Source organism: Cuculus canorus, chromosome 5, assembly GCF_017976375.1.
Source record: "Cuculus canorus isolate bCucCan1 chromosome 5, bCucCan1.pri, whole genome shotgun sequence".
NCBI lineage: Eukaryota > Metazoa > Chordata > Aves > Cuculiformes > Cuculidae > Cuculus > Cuculus canorus.
Genome location: NC_071405.1, coordinates 11,361,309 through 11,383,738, shown reverse-complemented (window position 1 = coordinate 11,383,738; position 22,430 = coordinate 11,361,309). Strand labels below are relative to the sequence as shown.

Genomic DNA, 22,430 nt, shown 5'->3' with positions numbered 1-22,430 from the left:
AGTGACACCAGAGCCTTTTAAATTAAAGATATGGTGAACCTAGATAACGTCAACACTAATGACAAGGGGGATGTAACACTTTTTTTTTTATTTTTAATATAAAATTGGGAACTACGGAAGTGTGGTTAAAGTTATCGTACTTCAGTGCTGAAGTCATACACTGATGCATATGTGCTGTACCAAATAATAAAAATTATTTTTCCCAGGCAGTTAAGCATATTCGCAAATATTCAAGGGGGTTTCCCCCCTGAGCAATTTCAGAAGTTAAGTTTTAGCATTTTGATAGTTCCTATACTAAATACTACCTCTAGAACAAAAGAGGTTGTATATTATATATGAAGAATTTTGGTCTGCACATTCTTTAGCCTATTTTCTTTTTAAACTGTTATTAAGAAGTAACGCTAGACTCACAGCATCTGCAACGTAATATATTTGGTGTATTGTATTTCACAAGGGAAAATGAGGTTCATATTTTCTTTTAAATCACTTATGCTCCTGTGATTACATGCACTGCATATGGTGACTTACACTTTTCCAGACAAATGTCTGGATCTACGACATGCATTTGCCGAGGACTGTCTTTAATCATGTGAATGCCCTACGAACAAAACATGCAGCTCTTGGTCTTAAATTCTCATGGTGTGTCACTTGAAACTGATTTTGAATGTGCTGCAAAGTCATGTATTCATATCTTTTTAATATAACTACGGGCCATTTTTGCCATTATCAGTAAATTTTCCTGCTGAATATTGTCAAATTTCAAGATGGAAAAATATGTGACAAAATAAATGGGGATAGTCCTCGGAAAAAGCATCAGCGAAAGGGATGAAGTTACAAAGACTTTTACGAAGACATTTTCCTTCAAGCTACGAGAAAGATCCCCCTGCAAAGGATCTACATTTTCCAAGATCATAAATCTTTACAAATAATGGGAAAATTACATCGCCTTTAAAGATTTCATATTTCATTGATAATGTGCTCCACCTGTCAGGGAGAATGGGAAGGTTGATAGAAAGAAATGGGCCAGCTTCCACCCTTTTAGTTCTGAAGGTGCAGTATTAAAATCATGGTTTATCCTAGCACATACCCCTCGGTTAGTGTCTTCAGCTGGTCTTTGCACTCAGCAAAGTATCAACACTGAAAAGCCAGCACTCTTCTAGATACTACACCGGGACCCCGTGTCCCCCGGCACACTTCAGTTTCGAGCTTGAATCCAGGACTGCTTGAGTAAGCCTTCATTGCTGGGGTGGGTGTAGGCGCTGCAGCATTATTTCCGTATAATTTTACAATATTTTCATGTTCAAAGATGGAATTAGTCTTTCGTACTACAATTTCAGTTTCATGGTGTACTGTCTAGCATGCTGCCTGGCTGTTTTAACACGTTTTCTCTTTCCCCTTTCATTATAAAGGCCAACTTGGCAAGTGCAAGACAAAGCAGATGCAAACAATGTGGCTTATACAACCGGGAAGCTATGTTTTCACACTGATTACCCTGTTCTGCAGCATCCACCTGGGGTAAGGTGAATACACTGACGTTTTAACAACACAAAAGGGGAAAGGGAAATGTTCCTTAACATGAAATATGGTTAGCATTCAGTGACTTTGAATTCTGTCTTAAAAGACGTAAAACACCCAATATATTAATCTGTGTAAAGCAATCGATATATACATGGGTATGCAATACATACAAGTTCTGCATAATGAGGTCATTATGTATGTCGTGATATTTTTAAATAGAAACTCACAAAGTATTGAGAATATTATCACATGAGAAAGCATTAGAAACTTGTATGTGCTTTTGATGCTTCTTGCATTATATTGAAGAACGTGGGTGTCTACATGCTGCGGTCCAGTTATGACATCTTAGGAAGCATCTGTTCGCCTCAGGAGGGGAACTTACTAGAAGAAATGTGATTAAAATGTTATATTCTATTTTCTGTGAATTGATTGAAATTAGACCCTTCTTCACCCTTTCATAACAGACGAAACAGAGGCATTCTGCGAAGCTGGAGAATAACCACAGAAAATACGTTTCCACCTAGTTCCTATCATATCAAAGCCTAATTCACGAGAGAACTAAAAAGTAGTAGGAATAGGTACAAAGACAATCCTGGAGAAGTTTGCATTTGTAAGCTTCATGCCTACAACTTCTCCTCCTCACATGGTGGAGTACTTTGTATCAGTTCTTCAAAAAGCCAGTTTGGTTTATCCACAAGTAAGTGCCAAATACTTCACACTAACATCACTTATTAAAATCATTTAGATGCTGTTCATTAATCTGGAGTAAGAATGGGATAGGACTTCATTAATAGAGAGCAGATGTGAATTAGCTCACTGTCTCGTCAGTGCCAAAGCTGTGAAACATTACAAAAAGAGCGTAACCTTTTTCATTCAATGTCCTTATAAGAAATAAAAGTATTAAAACACATGGAATTATTTTTCAACATTGTTCTGAACATGCAGTTTTCTTTATTTATCTAGTTATTACAAAATATTTGCATTCTTAAGATTTGTTTACTACTGTATTTGAAGAAATGCTTTTAAGTGGATGAGCCATCCCATAAAATTAGTTTCAGGACTTCCTAGGTTTTAATCTGGCAACTATATTTCCGGCATATCCCAATTAAAAAAAAATAAAACAAAACCAAAAAAACCCCAACTGTTGGTGTGGTCTAGCAGAAGCATTCGCTGTCTAAAATGTAAAGCTAAATTATCTTTAACAGATACCAGAGCTTTGCAGTTGACTCACCAATTGCAAGCACTAGAAGATACCCCCCAAAAAATGGATTTATGAACATGCTACTTGAATTTTCTGCCTGTGTGACAGTGGTGACAGAGTACTGTGAAGCCACAGTAGTGGGAACTCAAGTCTTTCGCTGGAAAAGAAAAAAGAAAACAAAAAATAAAAGAAGAAAATCCAGAACCACAGACACGAGGGAACTGGAACTAATGGCTGTTAAATATGCAAACTAATTCTTCTTGTAATGAAATGTTAATTAATTCCAGGTTCAGTTTCTGCATTGTATAAAGCAAACAGATTCAGGAGGTGAAAGTGAAGTTGTAGATGGATTTCATGTATGCAACAAGCTGAAGAAACAAAATCCTCAGGCATATCAGATTCTGTCCTCTACTGCTGTAGACTATACAGATGTTGGGGTGGACTTCTGCGATTTTGCTGTGCAGTGTAAACAAAGGATTATAGAGTGAGTAGCTTCAACAAGATGGGAAAATAAAATCCCTGTTGTGAATTACACGTTGGTAGAAGAAGGTCTGCTCCTGCCACCTTGTGGGAAAACACTGCTTTGACTTGGTCTGTGATTATTTTTGAGGGAGTTGGTTTTGATGGTAGGTTTTGCATGAGGGGATTTGCCAGTGTATGACTTGTTCTGTGCTTTGTACCGCCATAACATAGCTTTTCTTGTTTGGTTTTGCCACACAGCAGCACTGGGAGCAACTCCCGGGTACAGGTTAACAGCGGTGGGTCTGTTACTAAATTCCAGCTAAGGTACATCTGTATCATGCCAAAGAGAGATCATGATTTGAAGCATTTACATTAAGAACTGTATACTGTAAAAAGATCAAATGCAAATATTCATAATCTCTTCTGAATTTAAAAAGTTTATGATTCTACAATTAAAGTTCATAGAATACAGATTTTTGAGAAAATTAACTCTCTACACTTTCTCCTGATTATCCCTTTTCCTAGTTAGGCTTAATTATCAAAACCCAACCAAATAAAAACCTTAATTCCATGGTAGAAACATACCAAAATTCAGCAGAACAATTCAGTTGTTGTTTAACCATGTTGAAATGTTTCAGTAACAACATATGCCTTTCCTTATCCATTCCTTCTCTGTTTCACAGTGTGGATTCCAGAGGCCAAGCAATTCGCATCAATTATAATAATGCAACAAGAGACACAGTGTTTGACATAGCAGCTGAAAAAGTGAGGCCATTTTATGCAGCTCTAAAGGAATTTGATGATTTATTAAACAGCACAGAACACAAGTTTACTTACAAGCTGAAACCAGGTCAGTAAGTTGCTTCTCCTGACGATGATTTTTCATGGTTTTTCCTAACAGTCAAAACACTTGAGCATTGTTAACATTGGCATGGTGGGGAAATTTCAGTCCTTCCATCACTTATTTTATTTGGTACTGCATCCTTACAGTCATCTCCAAGATTTCTTTTGCCATTTTGATACAAGAAAGAAGAAAAGAAAGGCGAGAGAAGAAGAGCGTCTATCAATTAGCCCAATATATCTTTATATTACACCAAAACCATGAACCACATAGGAAATTTTAAGTTGTTATGTCAGTAGCACCACAAGTGAGACATACAAGATAGCTGTGCCATCATAATACAATGTCTGTTCATTAAACAATACATCATCACATTTTTTTTTACTGTGTTTCAGACCAATCTTAGTGGGGCACCTTCTCAGTGGCTGCAGATTTGCAGAATATCTAGAAGATGGTGCAGGGGCATAACATGCAGAACCATGAAGGAAGCTGAGCAACAGCATGAGGAATTCAGTTACCATCTTTGCTTAGACACTGAATGACAGCATTATCATAGAATCGTTTAGGTTGGAAAAGTCCCTTAAGATCATCAAGTCTAATCCTTAACATAGCAACTGCCACCACTAAACTATGTCCCTAAGAACCACATCTACACATCTTTTAAGTACCTCCAGGGAGGGTGACTCAAACTCTTTGCTGGGCAGCCTGTTCCAATGCTCGACAACACTTTTGGTAAAAAAATATTTCCCAATATCCAATCTAAACCTCCCTTGGCACAACCTGAGGCCATTTCCTCTTGTCCTATCACTTTTACATGGGAGAAGAGACCAGCATCCACCTCAATACAACCTCCGTTCAGATAGTTGTCTCCTCAGATCTCCTTTCTTCCAGACTAAATCCCAGTTCCCTCAGCTGCTCCTCATAAGACTGGTGCTCCAGACCCTTCACCAGCCTCGTTGCCCTTCTTTGGACACTTTCCAGCACCTCAATGTCTGTCTTGTAGTGAGGGGCCTCAAACTGAATGTGGTATTTGAGGTGCAACCTCACCAGTGCTGAGTACAGGGTGACAATCACTTCCATAGTCCTGCTGGCCATGCTATTCCTAATACAAGCAAGGATGCCATTGGCCTTCTTGGCCATCTCGGCACACTGCTGGCTCATATTCAGCTGTCTGTCAACCAACACTCCCAGGTTCTTTTCCATCTGACACTTTTCCAGCCACTGTTCCCAAGCCGGTAGTGTTGCATGGGGTTGTTGTTATCCAAGTGCAGGATTTGTGTTCAATGTCACACGGTTGCCCTCAGCACATCAACCAAGCCGAGATCCCTCAAGGAGATCAACATAGAATCCTAGAATGTCCTGAGTTGGAAGGGACCTGCAAGGATCATCAAGTCCAGCTCCTGTCCCTGCGTGGGACACTCCCACCCAACATAATGCTGGAAAAATGACAAAAGGCTGCTATCCTGCTGTTTCTGGGTGGCCTGTGCAAGACGTCTGGAGGCAGACTTGCAGAAGCACTAAATGTGCTGAACTTCAGCCGAGCCATACAGGGCTGTGTTTTGAACATAAAACATGCTGAAAAAAAAATCCTTTTACTCTTAAAAGTCAGTCTGTGCATACATTTAACTACTTTGGCCTTAATCGCTGTTCTTTCATTCCCTGGCTAGAAAATAAAGATATTAATAGTCCTTCATCTCCCAAGAGATGTTACAAAAGTAAATTCATTAGTGTATCTGACTGCCTTGTGTACTACGATTCTAGTGTCTTTAAAACGCCCATAAATCTCTCTATTGGGACTATTCAATAAAATAATTTATAGGGTCACATAAGAAATGGTAAAACAAAGTATGCCACATTACATTAGTATGATCCATCCCATCAATTAATGCACCAGAGCAGTGGGGGGGGGGGGGAAAGGGAGAAGGAAAGAATGTAAGATTATTTAATTAAAGATTTCTCATAACGGTGGTACGCAAGGGAGAAAAAAATAAAATGGCATGCTAGCCTTAATTATATAATTTCCTAAATTTCAATGGCTTGACTTTGTTCTCATAGAATCCTCTTAACTGGGAAAGTAATGCAGAGTGTGTATAGTACAAATAGTGCCAGGCTAATCAAATAAAAATCATCCCAGTGGCTTTTACCCCTTTCATCCTTCTGTGGATTTGCTGTAGTTGCCTTTCTGAACAAGGCCTGCTTTTCTCATTGTGGATTCCCCTACCACTTTGCTTTTTAATACCTGGTTATACAAGAAAAGAGACAGAGGTCAAAAGGGACTTGCCCTCTCTGGTTGAGAATGAGCAGCTAAATTAAAATTACTGTGGTGTTGCTGTGTATCTCCCTCAGAGCCAAATGCCGGGTCCTGCACTTGGGGCCCAACAACCCTATGCAGCGCTACAGACTGGGGGAGGAGTGGCTGGAGAGCTGCCTGGAGGAGAAGGACCTGGGGGTGCTGGTTGACAGCCGACTGACCATGAGCCAGCAGTGTGCCCAGGTGGCCAAGAAGGCCAACGGCATCTTGGCTTGTGTCAGAAATGGGGTCACCAGCAGGTCCAGGGAGGTTATTCTCCCTCTGTACTCAGCACTGGTGAGACCGCACCTTGAGTACTGTGTTCAGTTCTGGACCCCTCACCACAAGAAGGATGTTGAGGCTCTGGAGCGTGTCCAGAGAAGAGCAACGAAGCTGGTGAGGGGCTGGAGAACAAGTCTGATGAGGAACGGCTGAGAGAGCTGGGGTTGTTTAGCCTGGAGAAGAGGAGGCTGAGGGGAGACCTTATTGCTCTCTACAACTACCTGAAAGGAGGTTGTGGAGAGGAGGGAGCTGGCCTCTTCTCCCAAGTGACAGGGGACAGGACAAGAGGGAATGGCCTGAAGCTCCGCCAGGGGAGGTTCAGGTTGGATATCAGAAAAAAATTCTTCACAGTAAGAGTCATTGGGCACTGGAACAGGCTGCCCAGGGAGGTGGTCGAGTCGCCTTCCCTGGAGGTGTTTAAGGAACGGGTGGATGAAGTGCTGAGGGACATGGTTTAGGGGGTGTTAGGAATGGTTGGACTCGATGATCCAATGGGTCCTTTCCAGCCTGGTGATTCTGTGATTCTGTGAAATTATTGTTCTCTAACTGCTGATATAAATCTACCTCCATGTTATCCATTTGAAGGAATCAACCATAACATACCAAATATTAAACTTTGTGCACTCTCTTTATAGGAGACATACTGACATTTGATAACTGGCGCGTGCTTCACGGGCGCCAAAGCTACCCATCAGGACCAGCAGTGACTCGTCACCTGGAAGGTGCCTATGCAGACTGGGATGTGGTCATGTCAAGGCTCCGGCTTCTCAAGGAGAGGGTCTTAAATAGGAACTGAGTTTTTTTCTGACTAGAATGAGCAAAACCTAGATTGTCTAACCTCAAAAAAAAAAAAAACAATAAAATGGTGTTTTCTTTTCAGAAACTAACATCATGAATATATTTTTTAGTTCTGTAAGCTAAGAAACCTTTTGTCCATAACAATTTAAGATTTATCTGTGCCCTGGTCTTTGAATATATAAAATGCATTGCTACCTCTGACGGTTTATTTACTTTTTAAAATCAGCGAGCAAATTAGCTTGAAAGATTATCACTTTACTGGGCTGACTGGGTACCTCAGTGCCTTTGTTTGCCACTACAAATCCACCTGCCCTCACTAGAAAGCTTGGAAGGAAGCACCAAAAAAAAAGCTTCTAAGCAGTACTTACTAAATATTTGTTGTGAACAAACAGAGAGGCATATTTTCAGAGAGGCATTCTTTATTTCATAAACCATAACTGAAATTCATTATCAAAATAAACAACCACTGCTGTGGAGTCATTTTTACTTAAAAAATCTTGGTAGGTAGGATTCAATTTTAACACAAGATCTCATTCGACACATGCTGTATTCTATATATCCTCTCGTATGAGTGACAATCAGCACAGCCACAAATAACCTTTACTACATTTCTACATCCATCAGCTCAGAAACCATAGAGCAACCAGAAGATGCACCACATTGATTTTCCTCTACATTAGGAACAGAAATAAATCTCGGTGAAGAGGTAGGAGATGGGGTCCGAAATGCCATCATACGCTGTGCACAGATGTAATTAAAATCTGCAGGGCAGACAGACTTTTGAGTAAAGCCAGGAAGAGGCATGCGGATGCTGCTTGGCAGCAAGAAATCACAAAGAACAAGAGACAGTTTTTGACTCCATACCCAACGGAGAAGTGGCAGCTGAACTCAGATTCTTCTTTTCTTAATCTAAATACAAGAGCACGCCTCCGACAGACTCTGTCTGCAGGATGTTTTCCTCTAGGTTGCATTCTGAATAGATATCACATATGTAAAAATTCATGCGCATAAGTAGCAGGGTTTTTCCCCATATTCAGATGCCAAATTGAAAGAGAAATTATTTTAAAAATACTTTTTATACCAAACGATGTCTACTGAGTTTATTTTTCACTATCCTTATAGCTGCGGAGTTAACAGGATGCCCTCTCACCCGTGCGGCAAGCCCAACAAAACAGCCCCACCTCCACCCACCGATCTGCACTGTTCCACTGTTTATTTTCAAACTATTGCTTGAAAATCAAATAAATCCTAGTCTCTTCATGATAGGTTAAAACAATAAAACTGTAATTACAACATTAAATAACTCTAGAATGAACTTTGTTGACACAAAATACCTAAGTGAGACCCTAACATCAGCTCGCAAATACTTCCATAGCTTCTGTTCATCAGATACAGTCAACAGATACCCCAGCTGAATAATCAAATAAAAATAAATTAGGATTTGCTCATGACCTAGCGTAGTACAGTTTGAATCCTCTCCTCCTTAGTAAGTAGCAAACTATTTTTGTCAAAGTTCTGACAGTAAGATATAGCATAACAAAACTGGCTTTTAGTGGTAAGCTGATTTCTTAGTGCCTCTTTTAACGATTCATTTTGGAAACATGAGGAAAGTATTTTTTGCCTTTGCTATAAAAGGGGGAAAAGATGAGGAAAGGTTAATACCAATATTCTGTAAGATACCAGCAGTACTGGGATTTAACTGTGATTTTTTTTCCATATAACAATTCAGTAAAGATTGCAATTTATAACTTTAAAACAAGGTATCTTGGGATTAATACTGATGGTTAATAGTGAGATATGTATTCTGCTTTTATGCTGTACTTTTCTAAAAAATGTATTCAAATTTCTGTTTATTGAAAGCTATTATGGAACTGATTGGACTGTATGGGGCTCATATCTAATCTTGCACATAAAGTCTTGCACACAGATATGAAATTGTAATTTACAGATATGTGTAAATATGACCAGGTCTGGATTCATTCATGTTTATCCTGTATCCTTAACATACAGTAAAAACACAACTAAACCCATAGCTTTGAATAGCTGCGTGGAAAACAGAAGACATCCTCAAAATTAATCAAGGCTCTCAATGGATCTAATTTTGCACTGCTGGGATTTTTTGTCAGCGAAGTATCACCTCTTAAAAACTCACACTGGAGATCCTCAAAGCTCATACTTTTCGCCTGAGATACGTTGAACTTTATACACCCACACCTCCTTGAACTGTCCACATTGCCCACAGTACAATCACAGTACGCAGTAGCAATCAATGTTAAATAAATAAAATCATAATAACTACTTTAAAAGCACAGCTTTTCAGTTTACAAGCACGTGCGCAGGTAAGAAGGGCAGGTGGAGGGGTGCTGTGGCTCCAGTTTCCTATCAGCGCAATCACTCTGCTTGTGTGCCGTTTGCAGCACACAAATCCTTTAGTGTTAACTATAACATCATTCAAGCTACTATATATTCAACAAAGTATTTCAGAGTACAAAGAGTGATAAAAACTGTTTACCAGGGGAAATGTGAAGTCCTGTATGTATAAAATCTAATCCCTACGTGGCCTCTGTGTACTATGGCATGATGTCTGATTTAACTGGGAAAAGGTTAGGCTACCCACCAAAATCTGATGCGCAATCAAAGCTTGTTTCTGGCTGCAAATCCTCTGCTCAGCTTCTAGCATCCAGCTACTAACTATGTCAGAAATTTTGATTCTAAACACTGGGAAAATATAGTATCTCTGTAATGATCTGCAAAGTAGATCTCCTGATGACCATCCTGGTACCTGATCAGGCTAAATAAAGGATGAAGCCCAAGATGGGTTAATATCTCCATATCTCCACCAAAGAATGGCAGAGCAAAGCTTTCAGATAGGTCTGCCTGCAAAACTTATGTGAGCGCACAGGTCACCCAGCATGGGTGCCCAAGGCATCACAGGTACCAGACCCAGCTGTCTTTACCGTCTTATAGCAGCGAGAAAAATTGACTGGTAATATACCTTGGAAAGACAGCTCTGAAGAAGCATTGGGCTGTATCCCAAGAGTTCTGATGGACATAATTGTGCTTAGTGAATTGTACTCCAGAAGATATAATGTCACGTTGCTTTTATGCTGTCAATGATGCAGCAGCTGTCCAACCGGTGGTGAGCAACCGGCTGCATCCAGTGAGCTCACAGCACAGGTAGAGGAAACAGGAAAAATACATATCCATTTTATTGTTTGCAAATGCCTTTTCTCTTTTGTCCTACCTTTCAGTTCTTCCCATTGCATTTTGTAGCAATGGATGTTGGATCCAATCCCATGGAATTGTTTTCATGTATGATTTTAAAAATATTTTTTTTATATATATATATCAAATTTCCAGCTAGTTTTTAAAGCTTTCTGAAAGCAAGCAGCATCTTGGGCATTGTGGTACACCCAAATCTCTGTAGATCACTTCATTACAGTTCCACTTTAGCCACTGCTGAGCTACCTGCAGCGCGTGCCAACTCCTTTTGGCTGCGTGGACAGTAACACCAAGTCCAGAGAGATTTCCAAATGCTTATTGTAGGAAGAAAGCTGGATTAACTGCCCAGCTTTGAAAGTTGAAGTACATTGCTTTATATATGTCCAGCAAATTAAATGCAGCCTTTCATGACACATGAAATATATTAGTCTTGGAAAATGTGTATTTATTCTGTGCTGTGTTTTTCCTCTAACACAAATCAGAAGAAATCCTTAAAAATCTTGTCTCAAATTCTCCCTAAGACGAGTTTTTATTCTAATCTACACATTCATAAAGCTGTCAGTTTAGGGCAAGTCATATTTGAATGTTCCCTGCTGGATATTTGAAATAACTTTTGGTAAAAGCTAACATAATAAATATATTTTATACAGATATTTTAAGATTACAGCAAAAGATCCTCCCACCCTGTTATTCCAGTCCCATAGCACAAAAAAAGATAGTAAAGATTGACACACAGAAAGAGCACAAAAATCCCTTTTAAAAAACCCAAAGAAACAAAAAATCCACCCCACACCAAAGCAAAAAGGAAAATAAATCACAGCCACTCACAAGAAACCTATTTGTCTACACGACAGCTGATTAAAGTCCAGAAAGGGAAATTGTCAAAGTCAGGGAACTACATCACCTCTAGAAAATGCCATAGTATCAAACTTTAACTAAAGCATGGATGTGGTTACTAATGTGATGTTTCTGGCTGAAATCAACCTGAGTATCAGACATGGGATGAGCCATGGGGAGATAAGGAAGGAAAAGGATTTTGCAGCCACGCTGTCTGCCCTGGGGCTGGGGCTGTGGTGACCAAGGTGTGGGCAGGCGGACAGCACTGCTCCTTCCAGAGCACGAGGACAGGGAGAGGTACATCTCCCAGTCTCCTGTAACTTCTCCTGCAAGGCAGCATTGGGGAAGAGGAAGAATGGCCAGAGCAACCAATTAGCTGCTGGTTTTCTCTGCTCTTAAAAGGATCTTCAGCAGAGCCACAGCAATTCAGAATGGCCCCAGGGCTGCTTCACTATATGTCAAAGGTATCATCTGGTCAACCAAAGGGTTAAGAGCCGCTCCGGGCTGTTTTGTAGGATATAAGCTGGTTTCATTCTCAAAATGTTTTTAAAGTCAAGTGTTTTATGTGTTTTTATGACTTTTCTTTAATATGTAAAAGCGCCCAGTAACTTTAAAGCAAGCAGGGAATTTTCTTTGTTGCCAAGCCACGATAAACGTCTTTCCCCATTAGCTCAAGCAAAACGAGACAGGAGGTCAAAACATGTGGATAACAGAGCATGGTTTCTCTATCATCTTCCTTTCCAAGCAGTCATTTAGATCAATAACTACTCATTTTGGCAATAATCAAGCCGTGAATCTCTTTCATGTTATTTTTGGAAGCATTCAAAGCAGCAAAGATCACAGAGCAATGGACATGGAGAAGGTACAGCAATTTCCAGAGTATGTCATGCTCAATTTCTGAAATCTTGGCCAGCTTTTTTTCTTTAATCAAACAGGAATGTTGTTACGAAAATGTGCTAGGGGGACATACACTGCACTTGAAAGGAAGCAGGCGAGGAGGCAGCTGCTGCAGCGAGCTCTGGGATAGCATACCTTTGAAATGCTGCTCATGACAGAGGAGCTGATTAACACTCTACAGCGGTATACAACTCTCAGTTCTAACTACCAAAGCCCATAGATTTTCCTCCAGTCCTTTGCTGTTTTCAATATCCTGTTGATGATGAAGTTTTTGGGTGCTGCTTCCCTTTGTTTTCACTTTGACAAGTAAACCCACTAGACCAGGGTAGGCAAACCCTACCCATTCATTTGCTTGGCTCCTCTACAAGATTGCCAAGAAAAACAAATGCTACACAGCCAGATTGCATGATAGGGTTTTTTGGCAACGGCAAAGATTTAGACAGAGCCTTTCCTCATCCTTTCACCTTTCTCCAATGCCACGTGGTGGTAGTTCTCATACAGGCACGCCCTGCAAGGAAATGGAGGCAGTTTTGTGCATTGTATTTGCAGCTTCTCCTTGACTTCATCACTCCTCTGCCCTCGCAACACCATCCCCTTGCCTAGGGGCAGGCAATCCACTAGATTCTTTAACTCTCAATATCTTTTTATTTATCAATAACGTGCTTTATGTAGTACTTACTTTTACCCATTGCCGTTATTTCCATCATTATATAAAAGCATAATTATTTTTTTTTCATAATGAGTGGCTATCAAAGCTAAAAGAACCATCAATGTTAGAGGGCAAAATATTGTCTCTTCTAGGGTACTTCACTCATCACTATAACTAAGGATTTACTTCTGACTTACTCTTTTTTTCCAGTCATATTAATTATTTCTGAGTCAGAAGATGAAGCAGACACATATTTCAGAGTCCGCTTCTGGCTGCACCTGCTGCAGGATGAGTTCCTTTTCCCAGTCTGTGGGATTTAACCAGCCTCACAGATTTCCATTTGACTGTTTGAATTTTTTTCCCTGAACTTTGCATTTGCAACCTCATAGCCGCAGCCATACAGACATAAGCTGAAGCACAAAGCCGTCTTCTTTGTACAGGAACTAAGTGAAGGCCAAAAGCTAATGCCCAGGACTTTGCCTGCAGTTAAACAGGGGCCTTAGGTATCAGGCATTCAGTTGCTTTTATGGGAATTCATATTAAATTTGTGGAAACTTAGAGATTAACATCTCCTGAGAGGTCCACTGAGGTCGAGCAAGAATAAGTATGGTTGGTGAGACTACAGCCTAGCTGGAAGAAGACAGTAAGTCCTTTTCCTTTTTTTGATGCAATCTGCAACCTAATTCAAATGGAGCCGTGTTAAATTCACACAGAATCACCAGGTTGGAAAGGACCCACTGGATCATCGAGTCCAACCATTCCTAACACTCCCTAAACCATGTCCCTCAGCACTTCATCCACCCGTTCCTTAAACACCTCCAGGGAAGGCGACTCGACCACCTCCCTGGGCAGCCTCTGCCAGTGCCCAATGACTCTTTCCGTGAAGAATTTTTTTCTGATATCCAACCTGAACCTCCCCTGGCAGAGCTTGAGGCCATTCCCTCTTGTCCTGTCCCCTGTCACTTGGGAGAAGAGGCCAGCTCCCTCCTCTCCACAACCTCCTTTCAGGTAGTTGTAGAGAGTAATAAGGTCTCCCCTCAGCCTCCTCTTCTCCGGGCTAAACAACCCCAGCTCTCTCAGCCGCTCCTCGTCAGACTTGTTCTCCAGCCCCCTCACCAGCTTTGTTGCTCTTCTCTGGACACGCTCCAGAGCCTCAACTTCCTTCTTGTGGTGAGGGGTCCAGTTCAGTTATTCTCATAACTGAAGTTTGATCTTCAAATCAAGCCATGTGGCAGCCCAGCCTCCCCCTGACCTGCAGCCACAGTGACCTTGTAGTCTGCTCCCCACCCCTGCTGTGGTGTACAGGGTGGAGGGTGCTCAGCTGGAAAGCACAGCAACCAGGGGGAAGCCAAGGTTCAGGGGAACTTTATCTCCATCAGATGAGTAAGATAAACCAATACGATAGGAAAAACAGACCACATTGTTGCTGCAGCCCAGACAGATGTTTGCTGTCAGATACATCACACATTGTACAGCCACATCTGCTGGAAAAGCACTTTATGGATGATTTATCACATTACTGTGCCAAGGAGCTGATAAGCCCCCTGAAAGTTTTCCACTTAATACTAATGTTCCCAGCTCAGTGATCCTCCCTGACATTTTCTGTGTTCAAAGCATTCACAGAGGGGGGTGAACTCTCACCACCCCCTGGTTTTCCAGCAGTATCCTCATAGACAGACTTGGGTGTCCCAGGAAGCCAGAACACTGAACAAAATTTAGGACAGATTTGTTATGTTCCCATCAGGTTTTGGTATTTATGGCCATAACACTGAGGAAGGGATGTTTTATCCTATCTGCCAGTGTACGTACCCTCCACAGAGCCTTAAAGCCGAACACCATGTGCGTGAGGGGTTGTCCAGGCAGCTGCCCAGGTGTGTGGGGAGCAATGCAGCTCCCTAGGAGCTCACGGAATCCCGTCTTCTACAAGCGAGTCTCCTGGCATCAGCTGCCAGGCTTAAGGCAGAGAAGTTGCAAAATGACTTGGGGATAATGAATTTTGACTGGAGCATCCCCAGTGAGCTACACTTTAGGGGCAGGCTGTCCTGCACCTCTCTTTTTGCAGTCAGCTGGGTTTCTGGTCTAGGCTGGTCTCCCTCGCATTATCATTGTTGCATAGTGCAACAGTGGAGGGAGGCCAGAAACTAACAGCAGAGGCCTGAATTAGGAAGAAATGCAGATTAGTTTAATCATATCTTCCTCATTTATAAGCAAATAAGTGCCAACAGCTCTTCACAGGATCACTTGCTGTCAGGGATGCCCGGCAAGAGGCTGCAGCTCTTAGAAGCTTCTTGTGCAGCAGGAGCATCCCCTTACCCCACAGAGAAACCAGGGCTGCCCACCCCAGAACAAGTCTCTAGTACCTACTCTAAATCATTAATAAGAAGTGCTATTGGTGACCTTGTGTGAAAATACTTAACAGCTGAAGAAAAATGATAAGGCTGCAGCCACTTAGAAATGTACATGTTTTCAGTAGTTTGACTTTTTTTTTTTCCCCCCCAGAAAAATGCAATGGAGTGAACTATTTTGGCTAGGAAAGAATACCCACAGCACTGGAAGTATTTTTATTTTTTTCACTAGAGCAGGGGGTTAAAGACCTGGGACCAGCATCTTAGACCAAGAATAAAAAAAGGAGCAACGTGGCCTTGGACTTCCCCTGTGTGGGACCAGACCCCCAGTGCCAGCGGACAAGACTCCCATTCATATTATGTACCACTTGGAGCATGAGCCAAGGTCCCAGGACCTGTTTTGTTTCATTTCCCATGTATAAGTTGGCTTCCTCGGTTTTAGCTGCAGCTGATGAGACGGGACCTCCATCTAGTGGCTCCACAGCTTCATCAGCCCAGATAGGTTTGAGTACAGAAGCTCCATTACCGTACTGCAGGCAGCCTCAGCTGTTAATATTTTAAGAAACCTGTAGTTGGAAGGAGCCAATCAAATCACAGTATAATGAAGGATGCAGTTTCTGTTGGAAAGCCAAGCTCTTCCATGTTGGTTTTAGTCATACCTACTGTATTAGCAGCAAAGTTACCCTCCAAGTCTGGTTGTGATATGGGGTGTGCACCAAACTTGCCTAACGCCCCCCTCAGCCTAAACACGAGTAAGGAATATGGATTTCCCCTTGAGAAACTCTGAGCATGAATTATATGAAGGTTGGGGCTGCGGGTGGTGGCAGCATGCGCCCACCCTGATGTTTTATTTTGCAGTCCTTGATTTCCTGGAGCTCCTACACTTGGAACTTCCTCTACAATTTTCTCTTTGCCCTGGAGAGGAAGGTAACGGCTGGGCACCAGACACAGCGCTGGTGACGGCAGAAAGCATGGCCTTCCTTCACATTCGATGCAGAAAGGCATTCTGAAAGAGCAGTTCAGTGAGGATGAGACTTGTTTCCAACTTAAGCATGTATCCGGGAATACTGTGTTCCCATGGAGCTCTTTATCCTGGCTGTGTACTTTGCTCCAACATCACTGCAAATACCTACTCAGAGTATTTCTTTTTCCACACGTGGCACAGGTCACAGCATTGGAGCTCAGAAAGTGTATTCCATTTCTGCTTATTCTGCTGACCGTATAGCAAATGGTTCATTCGCAACTGGATTTTTGTGAGCTAGGTGAAGGATAGATACTTAGCTAGACTCATCTCTGTTTCAGTGAGGGTGGTTTCAGTACATTTACCTGCACACCTTTTGGGCTCACCCAACTGCTTGTGGGAGAGCCTTGTGCTGAGAGGCTCTAGCAGCCAACACACAACATCTGCACATGGTGCTCTGCTGCACAGTCAAACCTCACCTGGGCATCAGCTGTTTGAGGAAGCCCACACTCAAGCTCCAAAGTGAACAGTAACAAGAGCAGCAAAGAAATCAACCTTCCCTTTCTATGTGTGCAATTCATTCTCACAAGCAAGCACAACAACTTATCTTTCCCTGCACTGAAAAATTTACTAGGTATTTAGGAATAATATTCTACATTATAGACACACATTCCCCTCAACAAGCTCTCCACTTTTAACATTACTCACCCTGGGAAAATAATGTTTAAAACCAAGCAGCCAGGACGTAACACAGCCATCCTGGTTCAGTGATTAGAAACATATGAGCAGCAGCCTTGGACTTGGTCCATAGCCACGTCTGGGCTCAGGAGCACTGCTGAGGGCTTTCCTCATTCTGGCTGGAGGCAGTGCCTAAAGGGCTGCAGCCCAGTACCCAGAGAGGCATGGCCCTGTGCATATGGAGGCATCAGAAAAACGCACCAGGGAACAGACTGCAGGGCATCAACCAGAGCTAGATCCTCCAGAGACTTTCAGCGTCTCAGTCCAGATCTTTGGTTAGCAACCTCCTCACCTCTGCCTAAAATGAAGGGTGTCCAGACTCGTGATGCATCCATCCCACTGTTTGACCTCAAAGGTCCTGAGGTGTCTGCAGTTCAGACTGCTTTTGCCTGTGCCACCACATCCCACATAACCTGCCAGTGTCCCAGAGTTGTGTAGGGTGACATCAGCATCATTCCAGGGACCACAAGCAGTGGATACCTCCCCAGCAGCTTGGAGCACACCTACACACTCAGGTGCCGCACTGAACATCCACATAGGCATTTTTTCTCAGCAGATGTTCACAGTACCCTTCAGACCCGCTTCTGCCTCCACAGCAGGGAGAGGGGATGCATGTTAGGCACTATCTGTCTCTCAGTAGGGGTGGAGGGTGCTCTGGCATGCATTCCGCACTGCTCCACTCTCCTTGCCTTCTGGCTGTGCAGAGCTGAGGTCCCTTCTGCAGAGCACACAAATGCCCAGAGCCACTGGAGACACCCGTGACCGGGAGTGTAGCAGTATTGGCTTATGGAGGTTAGAAATGGGCTTTCCAAGTCATGGACCCAACTTAAAATAATCACTGTAGGAAGGGCTAAGGATTAGTAAGTGTTGCTACAGTCACTTTCCCCAACTTTTTTACCTTCTATAGGAGGCTTTGTAGTGGTTATGGACTTACTAACAGGTATGACCTGCAGCCCAGATCTCCTGGAGTTTGGGCAGCACAGAGGGTGAATTTGGCTCTGTAATTGCCTTTCCCTACCAGATCAAATGCCTCATCAGAATAAACACATTCCTATGCTCTTTTTACCTGTAGGGTTATTTGTCCAGAATAAGGAGAAGAATTAATACTCCTTGACAGCCTTCTGTTTCCTTCCAATTATTTCCAGTTAGATCACACAGCCTATAAATCTGAAAGCATTTTGAACAGAGGCATAGCTCCAGTCAGCTTTTATGTGGCCAAGGAGGTCTATTCTATGTTTTGCAGTGAGTGATTTTGGCAGCATTTTTAGGTTCTTGTTTAGGACAGGAAGGATGGGATGAGTTCAGGTACTCTTCTGCCATGCACCACCACCCTCACTCATAAACACATCCCTCACCTCTCCTTCTGGAAGGGGAAAAGCGTTCTCTCAGAAAGGGTTGTTGAACATAGAAATGGCATGAGCTCACAGATTCCTTTCCTTCATGGGGTATGTTTCAGAATATATATTTAAAAAAAAAAAATCAAGGACATGAAAGATCTGACACTGCAAGTCCTCCTCTCGCCACTCGAGACCCCCTGCATCCTCTTGCACACAGATGCTGACTCAAGGACTCATGCAAGGGTCACAACAATGTTCAGAAAAAGGCAAAGGGAAGGTCATAAACCCCAAAACTGCACAGGAGATGGTTATCACCGTGTTAAGAACAGACATTAAACTGGGAGTGAAAAACGCTGTGTCCAAAACTCAGTATCACTGCAGCTGCTCTATTAACTTGAAAACATCAGTGAACTGAGTGTGAAGGAGTTTGAATGTACTCCAGTTCCTTTTCTGCGTTAACACGGTACCTTCAGAATCAAGGTACCGACATGATCCTCAAAGCTGGCTACATATGCAGATAAATGCTCACTAAAACTTTGTTAGACTTTACTAACTCCAGCGACCACCACTGCAGAGAACACCAGCATGTGCTGTGTTGAGGACAGGGGCAGCTGCAGCAGTGTTTTGTTGCTTGTCTGAGCTATAGGTGAATCTGTGAGAGGAGCTCATAGCTCCGGGAGCTGTGGCTCAGCAAGGTTAAAGCCCAAGGGTGGGCAGCTCTTGGTCCTACTGATGCTCAAGTGGTTGAGTCACCTTCCCTGGAGGTGTTTGAGGAACGGGTTGATGAAGTGCTTAGGGACATGGTTTAAAGGAGTGTTAGGAACGGTTGGACTCGATGATCCAGTGGGTCCTTTCCAACGTGATGATTCTATGATTCAAAGCTCACATCCTCCCTCTTGGGCTGCACGGAGCAGAGGCAGCAGAGCTAACATTCCCTAGGAAAAACAAAATGACCTCCAGGGATGCTGCTGCCTGAAAGCTTTGCACGATGCCTCTGCCAGAGCCAGACAGAGTTACAAGGACCAAACAAGGCAAAGATTCCTGTTTTACTACTTTTAGTACCACACCCAGCCCAGCCAGATCAGGCTGATGGTGCAGCAAGACTTCACATGAAGCTGCGGATCCGCTATTTGAACAAATTAACTGCAGTGCTTGATTTCAAATGAGTAATGATGTCGAATGCCACTCCTTTAGTTAAACATGACTCTCCCAGCAGATAAGTACTTTATACTCCAAGTAACACTGTGTCAACACGAGTTCCCATTTTCCTCTTAGCCCAGCACCCTGTCAATAGACACAAACGCACACAAGGCAATATTGACTGACGAAGTTTGAGAACATGAGTTTTCAAACATAAAGTCAACAGGAATTACTTTTTGGACACTTGTATTATTTGAGTTGTGCAGAATGAACATGCTGTTATAACTCATGTTTGCAAACAGAAAACTTAACATCCAGCTGCAACCTATAGGCATGAAATCAGCTCTGTCAGAGCATCCTGTGGAAAACACTTTTTTTTACTTCTAACCTGAGAGCCTTCAACAGCAGAAAACCATAATTTGGATCAAGGTGGGAATCGCCTTTGGAAAACAGTATGAAGAAAGCAGAAAATCATGTTTTTCTTTAACTGATGATCTCTTTTGTTCTTGAATTACTAGTAATAATATACGTTTATGTGTGTATTATAAGCATTCATAATATTAATGTCAAAGAAAAAATACATAAAAGAAATAATAAATTATATTTTAAAAAAACACAATTTTTTTCTCTGAGTAGGTCTACACAACTCTCAGCATCTTTATCAATTTCACTAAGTCATTTAAATCAAAAGAATGATAACCAGTGCTTTTAAATTAATATCTCTGGTAATTCTTTCTTTTAAAAGAATTTCCAAGAACAAAATAAAAACCATCTTTTCATATTTTCATGCTGAACTGGGTAAAATATTTGAAGATGTGTAAAATCAATGATCTGCTAAAACCAGGAAGGAAAGTAGACTTCAGTGCACTTAAGAACCCATATAAACAATATGAACAATATTAGTCTTTTTCCTATAGATTTTGTAAGCGTAATCCTCATCAGTGGTGCATGGTTAAATAGTCAACCTCTCGTAGCTCGTCACACAGAGGCACACAAGGAGATGTGGGAAATGATGAATTACTTGTTCTAAGCCCATACAGCAAACCAGCCAGAGTTTACAACAGAGACTCATGCGTCTTGCAGTAACACTTGCATCTGTTTCTGATCTCACTTTTTCCTGGGCTGTCACCAAATGACGATGAACCCAGAAAATTCTTTCTGGAAAAGCAATATTTCCAGAGACAACATCCAGGGTCATTTAAAGTGCAAATTACTTCTTTTACCTGTGCTGATATTCACAGGGTACACACAGCACAGCTTAATCTCTTTTCCAAAAGTGCAGACTCTGCATCACCCAAAAATATTACTTTGGAGCTCATGGTATCATCTTTTGTTCCTAAGGAAGACTTTAAGTAAATCTTTTGTGAATAAAAAGGTAATTTTATCAAAGACAACTGAAAAGGCCTTGATCAAGACCGCTTTCTTCCCATCAAAGAGCAATCAAGCACGGGACCAGACTGGGCATGGCAGAGGGCAACGAGACACAAACCCCCACATTATCATCAGCCCTTTTTGAGATGAATATTTTTAGAATATTTGTTAAGACCGTGCTTCGCATGGCAAAAATAATATGCACTGCCTAATTCTCTTTCTAAAGATGTGATTTCCAGCTGTTTAAACCCTGAGGCAACCCAGAGTGAAATTACGTTGGGCAGGATTGTGTCCATGACACCACCTTTCAGCTTCCAGGCTGTTGGTGTATACTGGCAGTAGGCTGGGCAATAGATGCCCGGCTATCAAAACAAGCTGAAACCTGGAAGAAGAAAAAGGCCCCAGCAGTAAACAGCATGATCAGAATGATCCGTTCCCATATATGAACCTGGGAAGCAGAAAGAATGGAGTTAACATCTTAGGATCCGCTTCCTCCAAAGAACCTAAAGATAATTGTCCTAAGAGAGCACCGAAGTATTGTGGACTTTTTGACATAAACAAGACTGTTTGGCCCTGCTGCACGTGCCCTGCAGTTCCCCGCTGCCGGGACACCAGGAGGTATCTACAGACTGGGGAAGACACTTCAGCAAACAGACGTGTTGGGGTCAGCACTTTGGGGGTATTCAAACCCGTCTTGGGGTTCTGGCTCAGGGTTATAAAAGCTTCTTATTTGTTTATGAGCATCTGCTGGATTTGGAAAGTAGGGTACTCAACACCACCTCTCTGTTACAAGAGGTTTGCTCCATGACATACATGGAAATATGCTGCAGCATAGCTGATGCCCTCTGAAGGGAGTTTTCATGTTATAGACCAGCAACAAAGCAGTTTAATTGCTCTCATCCACAAACATGCCTGGACATATCATGAGAGTATTGTTTAAAACCCAAAAGCATAAACGAAATCAACATGGAAAAAACCCGACTACTTGCATAAAACTCTACTGTGCAAGATATTGATGCATTCAGATGCATTCAATTACGGAAAAGAACCCCGAAAGAGTATTTCCCTCTTTCCTGCCACTGGAGGGCATTCACTACCCTTACAAAACTTCCCTATTGCAGTTTGCAAGCAGCAGAGTTGCTCCAGAAGGGCACAGGGTGGGTCTGTGTTGTTCTGTCTTATCCCCCACAATGCTAACGCACACTGGCAGATGCTCTAAAGCATTTCCCCCATTGGAGCTCCCCAGGAAAACAGGACTCTTCAGCATGAAGGTATTTGAGCAAGCATTTTATTTACATGCTCAGAACAACCTTGCTGAAGACAGGAGGCTTGTTCAACAGCTTAAAACTAGACATTGGCTCAAAAGCTGCAGTGCTGAGCGTGGCTGAGGAGCAGCATTTGGCCCCCGTCCTGAGAGGCGATTGGGTCAGTGCTTTGGCATTTGTGTTTCTGAAGCTTTGGCCCAGTAGGTTTTGGCACAGTCCTACCACGTGGATGTGTCATTATTCCCTTAGATGCAAACCAAGTTGATAGCATTATTG

General features: G+C 42.2%; 2 protein-coding genes across 5 annotated transcripts in view; one reads left to right on the top strand and one right to left on the bottom strand.

The window, feature by feature from the left end:
* The window catches only part of BBOX1 (gamma-butyrobetaine hydroxylase 1), a 53,028-nt gene extending 45,255 nt beyond the window's left edge, over positions 1 to 7,773 (top strand). For both annotated transcript variants that reach the window (XM_054069189.1, XM_054069188.1), the window contains exons 6-9: positions 1,410 to 1,515; positions 3,007 to 3,203; positions 3,865 to 4,031; positions 7,230 to 7,773. In XM_054069189.1, coding sequence (XP_053925164.1) covers positions 1,410 to 1,515; positions 3,007 to 3,203; positions 3,865 to 4,031; positions 7,230 to 7,390 — 631 coding nt within the window. In that variant the 3' untranslated portion in view covers positions 7,391 to 7,773. The remainder of the gene's footprint in view (positions 1 to 1,409; positions 1,516 to 3,006; positions 3,204 to 3,864; positions 4,032 to 7,229) is intronic.
* LOC128852429 (uncharacterized) overlaps positions 1 to 22,430 on the bottom strand; it is a 102,556-nt gene that overhangs the window by 10,209 nt on the left and 69,917 nt on the right. The gene's annotated exons all lie outside the window — the stretch shown is intronic.